The sequence below is a fragment of the Diadema setosum genome, chromosome 3, assembly GCF_964275005.1.
Source record: "Diadema setosum chromosome 3, eeDiaSeto1, whole genome shotgun sequence".
Classification (NCBI taxonomy): domain Eukaryota; kingdom Metazoa; phylum Echinodermata; class Echinoidea; order Diadematoida; family Diadematidae; genus Diadema; species Diadema setosum.
The window spans coordinates 32,833,617-32,852,845 of NC_092687.1; the positions used below are offsets into that span (position 1 = coordinate 32,833,617).

A 19,229-nucleotide genomic window follows, 5' to 3' on the forward strand; every position below is an offset into this window, starting at 1 on the left:
GGTAATTCCATCATATTCTTCAGAATTAACTAGTAGCCAAATTTCATTCAAACTTGGTGGGAATCATCCTTTAGGGTTATGGACCCCTAGTCGTTCATATGATATGGGGCGTTTGCACCCCCTGGACCTGCAACGAAATTAAGGGAGTAAACTTTAAAAATCTTCTCCAGTGAACCTTCACTAGTGGAGTGAAGATATGCTGTATGTAGTAACCCTTATATAGTACTAAGAATGTAATTTGTTCTTTGCAAGACTAAGGATAGCATTGTTCCTGGGGGGTTCGCTTCCCCCTCACCCTCCCCAGTCCCCCCCCCCCCCCAAAAAAAAAAGAAGAAACAAACAAGTGGGAAAAGGGGCCTTAACAGCAAACTGCACGTAGTGTATCGATCGCGTTACTCAGGTGAACGGCTTGCCCCCTGGGGGCTCTTGTTTCATTTGTAATGCATTATACACTTCTTTTGGAAGTACCATTAAAGAAATCAAGAAAACTTGTTGCCTATTTGCATGATGAAAATGGGCTTTACTTGTACATAAATAAATCCTGTGCATGGATGTGTTAACCAGTATATTGATGGATGTACAATTTTATAATGTTGTATGTGATACATACCTTGATATGAGTATGAAAGTTTGAAGTGGCCTTCAAAGATCCAGAAATTACTTTGTCACAATGACAGCATTTCGCTTTCATTCCACTACCATTAGGGTCCTCAATAATAGTCTCTAGCTTTTAAATATTGGTGGTGGCATGATTAAGTGGTGCCTCCTAGTTTGTTTAATCTATTGGAACTGTGTATTTCCCATATGCTTATGGCATTTGATGGATCATGAGCACATGTAGACAATACAGATGAGAAAAACCTTGTGCTGATGCTATAGGAAATATCACGTGGGATTTAATTTTAATAATATTTAACTACATGAATGACCTACATGTATTTAATTTTGGAACTATATAGGCTATAACCAATCCTCTACATAGGGGAAAACATGCAATTCATCCCACTACTCTGTAATTTACATGAAATCAACATAAATGCAGTGAATGTTATGCCTGCCTGAACACATTCTTAAGGCCCATTCTCATTTGAAAAAGTTGCAACATTAGAATTAATTTTTTTTTTGCAATTTTGACTTTCTGTTCCCACTGCAAAGGATTATAAGAAATGTAAATTTGCTTGTATAATGTACATAGTTCAATTTCTTGTTGAAACTTATGACCTATGGCAATTATGAAATATTTCAAATGGTCAATTTGTGCACTTCTTGAAAACAAATAGTGTTTTCATCAATTCCTATTGTGTCCCCTCTTTCCCCCACATCATGGGAAATGATGCAGTTACATGCTAGAGAGTACTAGATACCTAAGGGGAAAGAGAAATAAGCAATCCAGATAAAATTGAAGAACAAATGAAGTGTTATTGTAATGTAATTGAATGTAATTAAAAGTAATTGACAGTAATTAAAGTCGATTACAATTTTTTCCAAAAATGTAAATAATTACGTTGTAATTGAGCTCAACAGTGACCCTGTCTCTGACATCTATTTATGCTCCAACAATTATTTTGAAATGTTTTTTTTCTCCCTGAAAAATAGTAAATAATGTTGTCATCAGAAATCAACATAGGAACATGCATCAGGCCGAATTAAAATTCACAATATGTCAGAAGAAAACATGATTATGTCAATAGGAATGAAGTTGGAAGATTGATGAAAAATATGTCTGATCATCCCAGCCGTTACTTGAGCTTATATCTCTTCAGTTGTAAATTGCATCTAACTGTAGACTTTAAGATTACTATTAACAAATTTTCAGGAATCGAAGTGTGTCTTTAAAAAATCTGTGTGCTTAGAAATTTGAAGACACACCCACAATAAGTCATGAAATTTTTATTCTAATGAGAGATAATTGTTAAATGTATGACCTATCCTGATAAGAGGTTCTGAAATTAACTGACATATTTTTATCACATTTGAAAGGGAATATTGATCCTTGTTTAAAATGGATCATTAACATATTATTTGTATGAACTTAGATCACAGTCAGTGCATGTCTATTAGATGAGCAAGAATGTGTATTAGTTTAGTCTCGTGTCATACAGTGATCTGTACAAAATGTATAAAATTCAAAAGTAAGAATGAATTTAAACATGTGATAATTTTGTGATTCAGGCACTAACTTTAACAAATTAAATGTCAAATCACAGCCCATGTAGCTAGAATCGATGAATCATTGTTAGACGGTATCTGCAGTTATATATACTGTTGTTTTTATCAGTATTACAACTTTATAAAAATTATCATTTAAATGATAATGCTGATTAATTTTTATTATTGTAATTACTATCATTGTCAATGTTGTCAGGATTTCTATCAAATGTATTTATAATTCTATTTCATTTATTATTTCTAATTATTATTTTCACCATTGATATGGTTGTTTGAATCATTGCTTTGAATTATTAGATCACTGCTGGCCTTGCCATTTTGCCAGTGGTTATTTTGTATTGCACTCATTAACAGGCAGGCAAACTCACAGGAAGGCAATATTGTTGGGACGATATTATTTTGTAAACAGAGAATAGTGAAGAAAGTTCTGCATATTCTTTCAAGTGAGAGTCACCCGTGGAAATTATTTATGGATGAGGTCTGGAAAGAGACTGCAGTCTCCTAAGTGTAGGACGAGTACAGTAGGTACCTGAATTCATTTGAATGAGTCCCATTCTCTATAGGGGCATAGTTTCTGCCGTTGTCGTATGAATTGCCTCATACACATATATATGCATTCATATGTTGCATGCATGCAATATAACATAACTCACATAGACACATGTATTTATAGGCCTACTCATACATTTCATATCCCCCCACACAAACATGTACTCATACATGTATACATGCACATGCACACACACAGACACACACACACTACACAACACACACACACACACACACACACACATGTACTCATACATGTACACATGCACATGCACACACACACACACACACACATGCGCGCGCTGTAAATGGTGCATATCTGCATTTGTTTTGATATGTATTCATTTTATGTAGGACTGTTGAATGTTTATTTCTTTGATTATTCATTCTGGTAATGTATCTATATTCTGTTATTTATGTCTATTATATGTATTGTGAAAATTGTGCTGTAAATGTTACATATATTCATATTTGTACACTTGGAACAACTAAATTTCCACTTTATGGACAATAAAGCTGAAATTGAAATTAAAATTGAGTATGACGATTAAAAGGATTAATGATTAATGTCGGGTATGTAGATGTAAAAAGGAAAAAATGTTATTGTGTTTTAATTCAGTTAAAAAAAACTAACGTTTGGAAGAAGAGAGAGAGAGAGAGAAAGAGTGTGTGTGTGTGTGTGTGTGTGTGTGCGTGTGTTGGGTAGGTCTGACAGTCTGTCGTGGGACAGCGAACAAAAGAAATTCTGGAGAACAATGGTCCCACAAAGGTAAACAATAGACCCACAACCGTCAAACAATAGAAAGTGGCTTTATTCCGTAAACGTTTGTGGGTCGACTAAACTGTGGGTGTCCTAGAACAGTGTGTGTGTGTGCGTATGTGTGTGTGTGCGTGTGTGTGTGAAAAGAGATCGTGGGAGAGGTTGGGGGTGGATGGATGGCGTTGGGGTTAGTGAGTTGTGATAGATGCTGGAGGATTTTTCCAAACAGTTGGGGCAGTAGTTTGGCATCATGCTATCTGAATGGGACTAATGAATTATTACTTTTCCATATTAGAAAGCCGTCAAGTAGAATAAACACAAGAATAGTATAAGCAGGTATTAATATTCGAGTAGCTTTTGTCCAATAGGAGGGGATGAGAGAAATATGATTTATTTCATTTATGGGTATGAGATAAAAAAAAAACCATACAAACAAATTAAGGACGTGGATTATTTATGGGGCATTCATTGTGCTGTCATTCAAATAAAATGATGACATGCTTTTGTATAATAGCTGTATCAAAATGGCATTCTATTATTTTAAAGTTAAAGGCACAATATTTTTATTTAACAATATAATGCACACTTGTTTCACTTTGATTGAATTGATGTTAATTACAGCAGATGTCTATGGACAGGTATGGCATAAAGCAAGGTGTCAGTGATCTAAATACATGTATTTATATCACTGAAATCGTGCTTTATGCCATACCAGAGACTCCTGTAGCTATGCTTGGAATAAAATTCTATGTTGATTAGATAGGTCAATTGCTAATAGTACCAAGCTTGATAATGAACCCTAGCAACAGGCACTTATACCTGGTACATGGCCCATGATTTTTCAGTTTTAATGAAACGAAAATTGAACACTTTATCTGAGAATGTAGAACGTAAATGACTTCTTCAAACCAGCTAGTGTGATGCATGATTGTACATAACATGCTCTATCGCTACAAATTACAATATCAATATTGTGTAAAGTACGCTATCGCAACAAATTCTGTAAACACTGCTCGGAATCATTTTGTACAGGTATCACCCCTGAATGGCTCGTATGCATATGCAAAGTCTGCGCGTTGCGAACTGCCCATCCACGCATGCCTGCGTTGCAGCGTACACTTATGGCTACGGCGTCGCGTACGTCCCACTGCACTGAAGTAATTTTAGTTCAGTGAGTGCTGCTCACCACAGAATGAACTCTAAAACACGTGTTTAGAGTTCTGTGGTGCGCAAGCGCACATCCGCTATTAGTCTGTTTCAAGACCCCTTTTGAAGAAATGCCCCAATCTGTGCCGTCTAAAAAAAACACGCTTCCCGGCAACAGAAAGCAGCGAGATGCCGCGATGGCTGTCACACACCTGTCGATTTCCTTTGCGCTTGTACAAATGGACGATAGAAGCATCCTTAAGTTCTTGCGGGATTTTCTCTTGGTGCCACATAGACTGGAAGAGCTCAGAGAGCTTTCTAAACACGGTTTTGCCACCAGAGGCGTAGATTTCTGCAGGGATAGAGTCAGCACCAGGTGCTTTTCCACAGGACATATGCTTTACAGCCTCTTCCACTTCAGCTTCTGTAGGGATATCGGCAAGAGAGTTGTTGATTGGAACCTGTGGCAGCCTTGCGATCGCTTCCTCGTTGATGACAGATGGACGGTTGAGGACATTTCTGAAGTGTTCTGCCCAGAATAAAGAACCTTTTTCTGGTCCGTGATCAGTACGTTTCCATCTGCACTGAGGAGGGGAGACGATCCCGACGATACAGGTCCATATACAGTCTTGAGCGCTCTGTAGAAATTTTTCATGTCATTGCGATCAGCATAAGACTGGATCTCATCAGCTTTATCGCTGAACCATGCATCCTGCATTTGCCGTAGCTCCAGCTGTACTTTTCTTCTAATGTTGCAAAAAGCATCTTTCTTGGACGCTGATGTTGGATCGTTGAGATGTGTTCGGTGAAGGCGATGCTTCTCTTCCAGCAAAGATCGAATGCGTTCGTTGTTGTCATCGAACCAGTCCTGGTGCTTTCGTGTGATGGGGCCCACTGTTTCTGAGGCAGCGTCATAGACAATGCTGCGAAAGAGAATCCAGTCGGATTCAACATCCAGTGAGGTGAAACTTTGTTGCTGCAGCTTGCTGTCGATCTCTTTAATGAGTAATTGCTTGACATGATCTCTCTCCAACTTCGAGGCATCTAGACGTTTCAATGCCTTCTTTCCCTGAGGACGTCTGCGTAGTTGAATCCTGATACTGAGCTTTGAGATCAACAGACGGTGATCTGTCCAGCACTCTGCACCGCACATGGCTTTAGTGACTCTAACGTCTTGCCTGTCCCTTTGTCTGACGAGTGCCAGTGTTTGGAGCGAGGATGCATCCATGTTGTCTTGTTACGGTTAGGTAGACGAAAGACTGTATTGGTAATGAGTAGCTTGTGTGCAGCGCAGGTTTCCAGTAGCAATAAGCCATTGCTATTGCATTTACCCATACCATTTTTCCCCAGGACTCCATTCCATGAAGCATAGTCGGTGCCGACCCTAGCGTTGAAGTCACCAAGGATGATGAGTTTATCTGCTTTGGGCACGGCGGAAATGGTCACTTGCAGGTCCTCATAGAACCGTTCCTTCACATCATCAGGGCTGGTCATCGTGGGTGCGTAGGCGCTGATCATTGTGGCATACCGCTTTTTGGCAAGTGGAAGTCGGACAGTCATTATACGATCGTTGATACCCTTAGGGGGTACAGCCAGCTTGTTGACTAGGTTGGATTTAATGGCAAATCCAACTCCTGCCTCACGACGTTCGTCTTGTTTGCGGCCGATCCAGAAGAATGTATAACCGGCGTGTACCTCTGACAATTGACCTTCATCAGCAAGGCGAGTTTCGCTAAGGGCGGCAATCTGTACCCTGTACCTTGCTAGCTCTGTAGCAATAAGTGCAGTCCTTCTCTCAAGTCTTTCAGTCCCGGCACGGTCTAACAGAGTGCGCACATTCCATGCGCCTATGAGTATTGGTATCATCTTCGGAATGATAACGATGATACTAAGGGAAGTTGTGACTTGCGCGTGAATTGGATTAAAGTGAGGAAGAGTTGCGCAGGGTCGTCAGCCTCACTCTCTCGTTCTGGCCCATCTATATCCAGTGGCAAGACATAATCAAGACGGCTGGAGATAAGTCAGGATGCAGTGGATGGCCATCAGTGTCTTACGTGTCTTACTGTGCCCTTGTTGCGCTCCACAACGCTTTGCTGTATCCGCCTTCCCGCCCGTTGAACCAAACTGGTGGTTTCCTCCGCGTGGTTTGCCGGATCCAGTCTTCGCATGCTTAGGTAGACAAGCCCTATTTCACCGAGAGTTTGAAACCCATCGGTATGCCTCATGTGGTTACTGCTGCATGCAAACAGCTACTCGTAGGGGCCACATGGGAGGGTCGGGTGCAGGTGCAAAACTAGTAGTTGTAGGTAGGTGCTATGTAGCTCCAGCCAGCATGTGATGATGAATTGCTTGGTGACATCATAAAGACAGTGCGTGGATCTATAGTGAGAACAAAGCTGCATTGACTGTAAGTGGTGACGTCACAATGAGGTATTGACTGGTTGCGCACTGGTTGAGCACTGGTTGAGCACTGGTTGCGCACTGGCTGAGCGTGTTACCAACGTAACTGCCTGGTATTATCGTTACAAAAAAGAAGCGTCGTGGTGTTGTCCTACCCAAGTGACGTCACAATGGTGGTTTGCGTCGCAGCTGGGTGGAAAGGTGCGCGCTGTGTGAGTTTCCAGAGCACAGGCGCCTGTTGTTCCTTAACAAGCTGTGTTGACTGCACTGTAGATGGTGACGTCACAGTGAAGTTTGGTGACTGGCTGCGCACTGGTTGCGCGTGTATCTAACGAATACGCGTGTTACTATCCACTATAAAAAGCAGCGTCGCGGAGTTGTCCTTTCCGAAGATCAAAGTTCTTTAACCCGGGTGACGTCACAATGGAGGTCTGCGTTGCAGCTGAATGAATGTGTGCGCGTTGCGTGAGTTTCTAGAGCACAGGCGCCTGTTGCCAGGACTTGATGAAAACAAGTTGTTATGGCTTGAAAGGACTCTTTACAGAGTCCAACGATCAAAAACCATACAAAAGTATGATGAAAATGATGATAACTCACTCAATGTTCTTCCGAAATGAAAATTGACACCTCCAGAGGATTCCAAGCTCCAAACTCTTGAAGGGTGTGTATTTTCGTCATCAGCTGAATCCCGGAAAGTAGTTTGTTGACCAGATTAACAAGAGCGCTACTAGCACACGTCCTGCTCCGATGATGTTTAGTTCGAAGAAGTATAATAAACTTAGCGTCCAACAATAACAAACATAAACAAAAATACGCTAAGTAGACGCACAAATAGTCCTTCGCAAGGATTTCAGCCTACTATGACGTCACTATAGATATCAACTTTAGTATTAGTATCGCGTACCAGTCAACAATCCTCAGTGTGACGTCACCATTTACAGTGCAGTCAACGCAGCTTTACTAAGGAACAAGGCGTACTAGTATAGACCGATTCAATTTCGATGACCTATTCACCTACCGCCGCTAGCGGCGCTATAACGGTCGCCATAACTGGGGGCCAACGGGAGCTTACAGAGAGCTATAGCTACCCAGCGAGTTGCACTTGCAGCTCAGCGGCCTGGCGTACCCATCGCGCTTAGTTAGCCGGGCGCAGCCGCTGCGCCGCGGCCGGCGACCGCAGGCTGGCGCCGCGCTAATATTGTGATTGTTTACTCACTGTGTGGAAAAGTCATTCAGCGGCCTTTAATGCCTTTCTTTTGGACAAATTGAGTGATTCAGACAATGATCTACTTTGAAAGCTTCAAAGGAAGGATCAGGAAAACACATTGTGCAGTTGTTGGGTGCACAAATAACAGGAAAAAAATGGAAATGGAAGCTGCACGGCAGAGTGTGAAATTCAGACACGGCTGACGCATGATAAATTAAGGCAAAATTAAAGACAATTAAGTGAAATACAACAACATAAAAATGCACAGATTTCGAAACAAACTAGTATGTCTACTAGATTCTCTATTTAATTAGGTTATCACTGTATATTCGTAAAATATGTTGTTCATCTTGGAAGACAGGTTTAGATCAAAGAATTTGATAATTCACCGATTTTTTGGGGGGGATTTTTTTTTAATCCTTGGTGTTCTACTTGCCAAAGTTAGAATCCACTTAATGGCTAGACTTTATTATTATGACAAACATTTTACGGCCTACGATACAGCTAAATAAATGTTTCAAGATGCGTTAGATTATTATATTGTTTTCACTTCTTCAATGTTCAGCACTGAATTGACCATAGGCCTATTCAATTTTGGCCTGGAACTCTGAATTTGACTTTTGATAAAGTGATACTTATAAATATTAAACCATGGATGGTGGCAAACATCTGTTTCATTATAATACTAAGAAAGTATTGATTTGAAAATCAGTTTTGTAGATTATAATAGCGTTAACATGATGTTATGCAAGGTTACTTAGACCTAAAACAGTAGAAGTTTCGGTTGTAGACATCAGGCGACGTAGTCGTAACTTAAGTTTAGGCATATACGGCCTAGAAACGCCTAGATTTATATTCCGTTTGGTTTACTCAGTTAGGCTTGCCTGAAGTTATCGACAACCGAAAATGATATAGGATGTAGGGTTCTAGAAGTCAACAGGTCTAAATCTAGTCTGGACTCTTGCCTAGATTTCTAGACAAGATCTAACGTTAGACAGATTCTACCCTGCTGGCCCGACACTCAAGAGTAAAGGCAAAAGCCTGCCCTAAAAAGGTTAAGTTAACTGATAGCTTGCAATATTGGGCCATATCTAGCTCAAGATTCTTATTCATTATTTGTATTCAATTTTATCAGTTAACTTGTCAACAGCCTAGGCTTATTAGCAAGACGTCTGCCTGCGCCTAGCAATAATTCTCCCCATCGGTTTTTATTCTCTTGCAAGTCTTACACAAATGTGAGTATACGGGGCTTACACGCGAGTACCCAAGTCATCGCCAAAGAAATAGAGTCTACAAACATTCACGGGTCGTACCGATATTTACCTTGAAATTCAAGTTTTGGCTACAGCCGTATGTCATCTACCCATTCGCTCATAGTCGGTATAAGTTGTTTAATTTTATTTATTCTTAATTAGCTAGCGAAAAAAAAAAAAGTGAAGACTCTAGTTGTCACAAATCCAGATGCGTCGATCGCTGCCAGCGCCAGAGATAGCTAGCTGGCCGGCTGGCGCCGGGTGGTAAAAGCACTCGCTGCCGGTGGCACCCTTGCCACGCACGCAGGGCGCTTGCCGACCCGGCCTGTTTGGCCCCCAGTTATGGCGTCGCCCTAAGAGGGCGCACTTCCATGAGCAGTTGCTTGAATCGGTCTATACGCTAGTATACTAATGATGCACAGGATAGAGTGCGTTAGTGGAGGCGTAGCGCACTCGAGGGTATTTACAATTGTGAAACATGCACTCGGCTTCGCCTCGTGCATGTTGCACTACATTGTAAATACCCAAGAGTGAGCTGCGTCTCCACTTACGCCACGAAATAATCCTGTGCATTATTTGTTTTATAAAATGGGTCGAAAACTAACAACATTTTTCACGTACTTTTGTGGATCAAGATGTCCGAAGATGTTCGTCCCAAACACGTCGCACTCGGAAAGTACTGTACCTGTACGTATAAGACAAGTATACGTACGCCGGGCCACACATGTTATGCACACAAGAAAGGCCGGCTGGCAGCCCGAACTAGAAGTTGTTTACAGGATTGACAGCGCGTATAGTAGCGCACGACCATAGAGCTGTATTTATACGTATAACAGAGCTCTATGCGCGCGACGCACTTGTAACAACTGATTGAGTGCGCACTGGTACTGCAGTGCAATGGTAGTAAAGTAATCAAAGCCCATGTGACTCATTTCAGCGCTTCCTATTGGCTACGTTCTTGAACCCATTTTATAAAAACATTCAACAAGTGCGCATCTTCAGCCAACAAACCTCGTTGTGACGTCATCCCCTTCAGTCATCGCAGCTAACTTTCAGCAACGCACACAAAGCACCCGTAAGCAGCCAGATTTGACGCAATTCATTATTGTGACGTCACAAGAGCTAAAGGACACGTCCATTTTTTTTCTCCTTTAGAACTTCCAGCTATAAATAGCCTTCGAGGCGATACACACGAATATCGAGTAGCACTGAATAGTGTTTGTGGGTCCGTGTTGTCAACCTCCTTGTGATGGGCCCGGGGCAACTGATCAATCAGGTGACTGATTTATCAGGCGAATGACAACAATCTGAGACAGCAGCAGCAACAGTAAAGCTCCAAATAAGATGAATCCTTCATGTCCACATCCTGAAGCTGACACAAAGTTATCAGGGCAAGCATCTTTTGATGTCTGTCATACAGGAAGGCGTCTCCGTGCTGCAACTAAACGTAGAAGGCCTAACCAAAGCCAAGATCAACGTTATTGAACAGTTACTTCAGACACATAAAGCAACAGTAGTTCTTCTACAGGAAACTCATGCTAAGGACAGCTCTTATCTCAATATCCCTGGTTTCACTCTGGCCGCACATACAGTAAGCGAAATTCATGGGATTGCAACTTTTGTCAAGAGTACTCACAGTTGGAAAGCATTGGTTTCATGTCCATCAGACTCACCAGTGGAGTGGACGGCAACGTTAGTTGAAGAGGTTACCATTATAAATATCTACAAGCCACCCTCATTTCGACTCCAGCCAAATACCCTTCCTATCTTCAGTGCTCCTTGCATCTATGCTGGAGATTTCAACAGTCACAGTACTTCATGGGGCTACTCATCCACTAATCCAGATGGTTTTGCACTAGAAGATTGGTCTTCAACAGCTGGTGTCCAATTACTGTTTGACCCAAAACAGCCAGACAGCTTCCACTCTATGCAGATGGAAAACAACGTCAAATCCTGACTTAGCCTTTGTCAACTTTCAAGGCCCATCACCTCACCGGATTATCTTAGACCCCTTTCCCAAGTCACAACACAGGCCATCACTGCTCATTCCAGTAAACCCAGTCCGACCAGTCACAACGAAGCCTGTTAAGCGTTGGAATTTCCGCAAGGCCGACTGGAAAAAATTCTCGAACTTGGTAGATGAAGCCGTATGCAATCTCCCTCCACCAACTCCCCGTTTCACCAACCAAGCCTACTCAGACTTCTGCAATATACTTATCAAGGCAGCAACGAATTCCATCCGGCGCGGTTTTCGTCGACACTACATCCCCACCTGGGACGAAGAATGTGATGCTATCTACAACCAGTTCTTGCGATCTGAACCTGGAGACTTGGCTTCCACCAAAGCCTCAGAACTGACTGATTGTCTAGACAGGAAGCGTCGTAAACGTTGGGAAGAAACCGTGCAAGAGATAGACTTCACTCATTCTAGCAGAGTTGCTTGGAAGACTCTCAAACGCCTCACTGGAAACAGTACCAAACCTAGAACATGTCATGTGTCAGCCAACTCCATCGCGGAACAACTTGTTAGCAATGGGCGATTCAAGGACTGTGACAAGGCCCACACTCGATCTGTGAAACAGGAGACTACCAACCTATGGCAGGCCCCGGGAGTGGATGGATGGTTGTCGGCCCCCTTCTCTCAGGAGGAGTTAGCTAATGCTTTAGGCCTACTTAGGAGTGGAAAGGCCCAAGGTCCGGACAACATCCCACCGGAATTCCTTATTCATTGCGGGGTCAAATGTCAGAAGTGGTTAACAGATTTCTATTCTTGCTGTTTCACCAACCAAGTCATCCCTAAGATATGGAGAAAAGCCACTGTAATTGCTCTCCCAAAACCAAACAAACCAGTTGATGACCCCAAGAGCTACAGATCAATCTCCCTTCTCTGTGTCCCTTACAAGCTTCTGGAACGTCTCCTTCTGGCGAGGATAGAACCTGTGGTTGACCCACAATTACCAGATGAACAAGAGGGCTTCCGCCATGGTCGGAGTACAGTCCACCAAATTGTCAAGCTGACCAATGACATCGAAGACAGATTTGAGAAGAATCACAAAGCTGGCGCCATCTTTGTCGACCCCACTGCAGCCTACGACACTGTGTGGCGCCAGGGTCTGACTCTGAAATTATTAAAGACAATCCCTGATCGCCACATGGTGAGGTTCCTCTGCAACATTCTAGCCAACAGGCGGTTCGTTCTGAAGACTAGTGATGGACAGTCCAGCAGACCACGCCAACTGCGGAATGGAGTTCCTCAAGGCTCTGTACTATCCCCCTTGCTCTTCAACATATACATCAGTGACATCCCCTTCACAACCTCACGACAGTATGGCTATGCAGATGACCTTGCCCTTCTTCACTCTGACAGAGCCTGGTCAAATGTAGAGAATACCCTCACTGCAGATATGTCGCAAATCGCGACGTACTTCAGGATCTGGAGACTCAAGATTAGCATGTCCAAGACAACGGTAACAGCCTTCCACCTGAACACCAAGGAGGCTAATCGGCAACTCAGTGTCATTCTTGATGGAACACCTCTTCCATACAATGCTACACCAACCTACCTTTGAGTGAAGTTGGATAGGCAGCTGACCTACAAGGAACAACTCAAGGCCATGAGTGCAAAAGTGTCTTCGAGGAACAACCTCCTTCACCGACTTGCAGGCTCAAAATGGGGTGTCAGTGCAACCACTCTCCGCACTAGTGCGCTAGCACTGGTATACAGTGCCGCGGAATACGCCTTCCCTGCGTGGTGTAGGAGCTCTCACACCAAGAAACTTGACTCAGTTCTGAATGACACCATGAGATTAATAACAGGATGTCTCCGGCCTACACCAACAGAATTCCTACCTGTTCTCTCAGGCATCGCTCCTGCCCCCATGCGCCGAGAACATCACACACATAGGCTGGTAACCAAGGCCTCTAGCAACCCGGACGACCTCCTCCACGACGTAGTTGAGGGCTCTGTAACTCTGGGTCAGCGGCGTCAGCGACTGAGGTCTCGCCGCCCTTTCTCCCGCCATGCAGCAACGCTGAGAGGATCAGACATGGAGAACAAGCTGGGAAGACACCCAACGACCTGCCCAACTCGTTGTCACGCCCGATACATCTGTCCCCCCAGGAGCAAACCTCCCAAGGAGTGAGTGTGTGTCTCTAAATCGGATTCGAACGGGAGTTGGGCGTTTCAATGCAGCCATGCATTGTTGGGGGCTACGCCCGTCAGCAGCTTGCCAGTGTGGTGCACCAGAACAGACTGCTCAACACATCTTGAGTGAGTGCCCTGATCTCCGACCTCCTGACAACATGGACCTGACACACCCTACTCCACAGACTGTAACTTGGCTATAACAATTGAAGGACATTACTTAGATGCTGCTGCCTCATAAGCAAGAAGAAGTCTGGACGCATTCCATCACAAGCAGGTTAGTTTTGAAATCCGTCCGACCAGGAGCAGACGTATACCCTTGTGTGTATGTTCTGCTTCAGAAACGGATTTTTTAATCTAACATCACATCGCATCCTGGTCGCTGATGAAGAATGCGATGACTAACCTGTTTGGTGTCTTGTTTCTAAAACATGCGCTTAATTTCCTCGCCAGGATAAAGCGTTTTAATGCCATTCTAGGATTTAATCTCATTCACTTCTGTTCGTTATTGATCAGTGACTACCAGGAAAGGCTGGTTGACTATCAGGTAAAGTCTGATTGACTATCAGGAAAAGTCTGATTGACTATGGGAAAGACCGTTGACTATCAGGAAAGTCTGATACAGTTTTCCATCACGGACAAGGCACAACTACTGGCTGGGATGTCTCTATGGGGGCCGGAGGTGTGAGTTTGCGTCAGTGAAAGACAAGATGAGGTGGGTCTCTGAACCGTTTATCTTCGTGATAGTAAATCGGAGCATGACGTTGGCAATGTAAGTCCATTGAAAAGCTATCAGGGATTCATATTTGTCATGTTTTTTAACACTGATTTCATCCTTTCATCTTTGGCTCTTCGTGGAGGGAACCAGTCCATGGATGCGTCGTTGCTACGCCAAACGCGCCGTGTCACGACATGGTAGGTTACATTGTCCATGTGAAAGTCCTACTGATAATCTCATCAGCCCTTTTACATCAAATTTATGTCTATAATTATGCAAGACATTCACAAAAAGTGAGTTTCCACTGCACAGGAAGCAAGAGGGTAGTAACCCCTCAGCCCGTCATTACGTCAGTGGCACGAGTGTAATAAAGCATAACATAGAGGGAGAGGGTGACTCACACCAAGTGGAGACCGCTACCAGGAGCGAGGGTCATAAACCTGCCAAATGTCCACCAGTGGGAGGACAGCCCAGAAGAGGCATAGGTTAAGAAATTGATAGTCACACCCAGCTGCAGTGGTCAGCTAACGTCAGAGGAATATCCTCCTTCTTTGGAAATCATGTTCAAAAACAATTCTTTGAAATTAAGGAAAAGTCACTCACCGGGGGGGTGTCCAGTCTGACCAATTGGTAGAAAGTTTTCTGAACCATCTAACCCCCTCCTCCAATGAGATAACTTGTTTAATAAATTAATATACAGTGATTGGTCCTACATAGACAAGTGTAGTTAACAAGGAAATTTTGGAGAACAAAACCGGGATGCAAAACCCAAAATTCTTCAGACCAGAGCACAAAATTGTTTGTGAAATCACTACGTTTGTATCCAGTTCGTCGGGAGGGTTCGGTGTACATCAGTGTCGCCGACATAGTGGTCTACCCTTTGGTAGATGGATTTGGAACAAGGAGAAAGAGGTTGTGGTGGCAAAAGGCCACATTCAGTGTACGTTTGAGAGTCTGAGCACTTGAGAAATCTCTCATCAACCCGAGGAGGTTGCGGCAGGGGCCAGGGAGAAAGTAACTTGCACAGAAAGGGGGTGAAATGCCAACGGAAGTTGTAAGTTGACCAAACTTTCTCATTGTAATTTTCACGTAATTATTTAATCCTCCATAAGATGAAGAATCAAGATATAATATTTCTATGTCATTATTGCCTCACAGTATTTCGTTACATGCATCAGTGTAAGAGTGAGGGAATGTTTAATAGTTTAGCCAGTACTACTACAAGCCATTTCAGAATACTGAGCTAAAAGACCATAAAGATTTATGGCACCAGTGGCCTAGGGCCATAACTGGGAACACAGTTTCCATGACAGTTAATCCTCGCTGGCTGACCCAGCGTTGACAGATTTGTTGATGTAAATATACAAGCCGATAACCTGTCTTAAATTCATGAAATGTAGGTGTTTCATTCATGAAGGAACAATTTCATTGAGCAATTGTATAATAGTGTTTCGTTAAGATTATTGAACTTATGAGTGTATGTCACTCATTGTAATTGACAGGGCGGTTAATGTCGGAGCAAGGATCCGAGTTTAAGGTGGGAGCAAGGAGTTTTAGGCTGGAGTAAGCTCCAACTGTGTTGGACTGCAGAGTCTACTAGAGAGGGATCGAGGGGACTCCGTCTAGAGGGGAATCAAGTTTGATGAAACTTAGACCCATGGGCGAGGACAGATGATCTCATCCCGAGAACAAGAACCAACTGGCTTTAGCGATAATGTTAACTAAATGTGTCTCTTAAATGGACAACGATTTTGTCAGTGTTTGATTGTTAATCACCATTTTTATTTCTATGCTGTGAATTCATTTCAAAATTCAGAACAATAAACCACGCAATTATTGAACTGAAGAAGCATTTGTTTCGCCTACTTTGTAAACTCTCAGAAGAGAAAGCCTTTGATCCAGTTACGGGGCGGTGCGGCGGCAGCGCCCTGTGACACGCACATACACACTGCGCGGTTACCATGCACTGTGGCAGCAACTACCAGTCTGGACGCATTCCATCACAAGCAGGTTAGTTTTGAAATCCGTCCGACCAGGAGCAGACGTATACCCTTGTGTGTATGTTGTGCTTCAGAAACGGATTTTTTAATCTAACATCACATCGCATCCTGGTCGCTGATGAAGAATGCGATGACTAACCTGTTTGGTGTCTTGTTTCTAAAACATGCGCTTAATTTCCTCGCCAGGATAAAGCGTTTTAATGCCATTTTAGGTTTTAATCTCATATATATAGATATATATATAATATAATCAAGATTATTTCATTAGACGGACAAGGCACAACTACTGGCTGGGATGTCTCTATGGGGGCCGGAGGTGTGAGTTTGCGTCAGTGAAAGACAAGATGAGGTGGGTCTCTGAACCGTTTATCTTCGTGATAGTAAATCGGAGCATGACGTTGGCAATGTAAGTCCATTGAAAAGCTATCAGGGATTCATATTTGTCATGTTTTTTAACACTGATTTCATCATTTCATCTTTGGCTCTTCGTGGAGGGAACCAGTCCATGGATGCGTCGTTGCTACGCCAAACGCGCACATACACACTGCGCGGTTACCATGCACTGTGGCAGCAACTACCAGTCTAGACGCATTCCATCACAAGCAGGTTAGTTTTGAAATCCGTCCGACCAGGAGCAGACGTATACCCTTGTGTGTATGTTGTGCTTCAGAAACGGATTTTTAATCTAACATCACATCGCATCCTGGTCGCTGATGAAGAATGCGATGACTTACCTGTTTGGTGTCTTGTCTCTAAAACATGCGCTTAATTTCCTCGCCAGGATAAAGCGTTTTAATGCCATTTTAGGTTTTAATCTCATAATATAATCAAGATTATTTCATTAGAGGTTTCTGACTTTCTCAAAAGACAATCAGAAAAAAAAAAGTTGGAATTTTGAATCCTCATCTCAACTGAAACTGTATCATCTGTTCAAGTATATAGTTTATCTACTTATTGTTTTTTTTTTATTTTTTGGCTTAAAAAACAGGTAGAGACGTGCATGATAATCGTCATCATCAATAAGTCACTTTCTTAGCCATTCCATAGCAGCCTGCTTTGGAAGATTATTGTTATAGTTCTGTGGTTGAAAATCAGATTGTAGAAAATCCACATGCATGCCCTGGCTGGTGCCACGTTTTCAGAAGTGTGGGGGGGGGGGGGGGCAATTCCGGGCTTCATTGTACGCCCGACGCGTCGGGTGCAAAATAATAATAATAATAAAAAATGTGGAGGGAGGGCGACTGGGTACCCCCCCCCCCCCTTGATTTATTTCTCACATCAAATAAAATCCGACAAGTTATATACGAATTATTGTAAAATGTTATTATAGCAGTTATTTTCATTTTATATTGGAAAGGGTGAAAAAAAATAGCCTCAACACTTGTCTATTTATTTAGCAGCGCTATAATTAAAGTGAAAACTAAGTTTCGGTAAGTGCTGGAGAACCCGTCTAGCACCATTTCATTTTTGCTTGCAATATATCGAAAGAGTTCACTAAGAAACTTACCTGGCTGACGCGGTTTGCCGGAATGATGAGTCGATTTGGAGTATTTTGAGAAAAATAATAATAGTAGGAAAACCGACTTTTATTCCAGAAGGCTCCAGACTAACTCGGTCTCGGGAAAAATTCGACCCTACTTCAGACAATTCACACGCAGTAAGTGATCACCACATTCTATATGGCCACTGCAAAGTACCAAATGAGGCCTAACTGAATGGACAGTTAACGAATCATAACTTATTGTTAAAGAGAGCCTCGCAACCACACTCCTATCAGGTACCATATTCGAGAACTGAATCGCATCGCCATTCGTTCTTCCCAAGAACTGTAAGGAACTGGAATTCCCTGTCGTCAGAAATTGTTTCAGCGCCATCTGTGGGATCATATCGAAACCGTCTAACGGTTTATCACAGTGGCTAGTATTTTCGTCAAATTTTCTATGTGCTTGTAAATATCTGTAAATAAATTGTATTATAATGTAAATAGCACCAGTCTGCAAGAATCTTCAGTCTATTGAAGGAGGCAGACTTAAAGTGAAAACTAAGTTCTGGTAAGGGCCTGAGAACCCGTCTGACACCATTTCATATTTGCTTGCAATATATCGAAAGAGTCTACAAAGAAACTTACCTGGCTGACGCGGTTTGCCGGAATGATGAGTCGTTTTGGAGTATTTTGAGAAAAATAATAAAAGTCGGTAGACCGACTTTTATTCCAGAAGGCTCCAGACTAACTCGGTCTCAGGGAAAACTCGACCCTATTTCAGACAATTTACACACAGTTCGTGATCGCCATGTTCATCAGTAGGTCCTACTCTATACTACGGGTACCAAACAAGGCCTTGATGAGCAGACAGGAAAGTGCGTGCTAATCCTGTACAAAACAAATGGACAGCGCGCGGTCCTCAAGCCTAAATACGCACATCACCTCAGTTGCTGAGACGCGCGGTCTTTGAAGTTTTTGTTGTTGTTTATCAAGCGTCTTTGATTGCTTTTAGAGGTGCTTGAGGCGCACACTAATTTTGCATGCGCGCCAAAGAGGTTTTTGATGCGCGCGTTGTAACAACTCGGACCATTACTGCGAGTAGCCAGAACGCTACAATGTAGTTTATACAGGCCGCTCCCATATGCATAGTACAACGCTGTACAATCCAGAGGGACAACCAATACAACTCATCCCGCCGCCAAGCACAGCGAGACCGAGTTATCCCCGAGTCCGAGTCTAGCCTGACCCCGTTCGGGTAAGTTCTGAGACTGAACGTTTTTAGTTAATATTTCCCATTTTCGTCGTTACCCATCGAATATCTTGTTATAACAGCGTTATTCCGCACATTTCCTAGGCACACGTTCACATTTTGGAGCAAAATTTGACAACTTTTGCAGGCG

The 19,229-nt window shown here is 42.8% G+C and overlaps 1 protein-coding gene across 1 annotated transcript; it reads right to left on the minus strand.

The window, feature by feature from the left end:
• Positions 1 to 5,024: 5,024 nt before the first annotated feature.
• On the minus strand, positions 5,025 to 6,490 carry LOC140246792 (uncharacterized). Its single transcript, XM_072326125.1, has 2 exons — positions 5,956 to 6,490; positions 5,025 to 5,857 (listed from the first exon to the last, which is right to left on the minus strand). The coding sequence occupies exons 1-2, from the start codon at positions 6,488 to 6,490 to the stop codon at positions 5,025 to 5,027; spliced, it is 1,368 nt and encodes a 455-aa protein (XP_072182226.1).
• Positions 6,491 to 19,229: the final 12,739 nt, after the last annotated feature.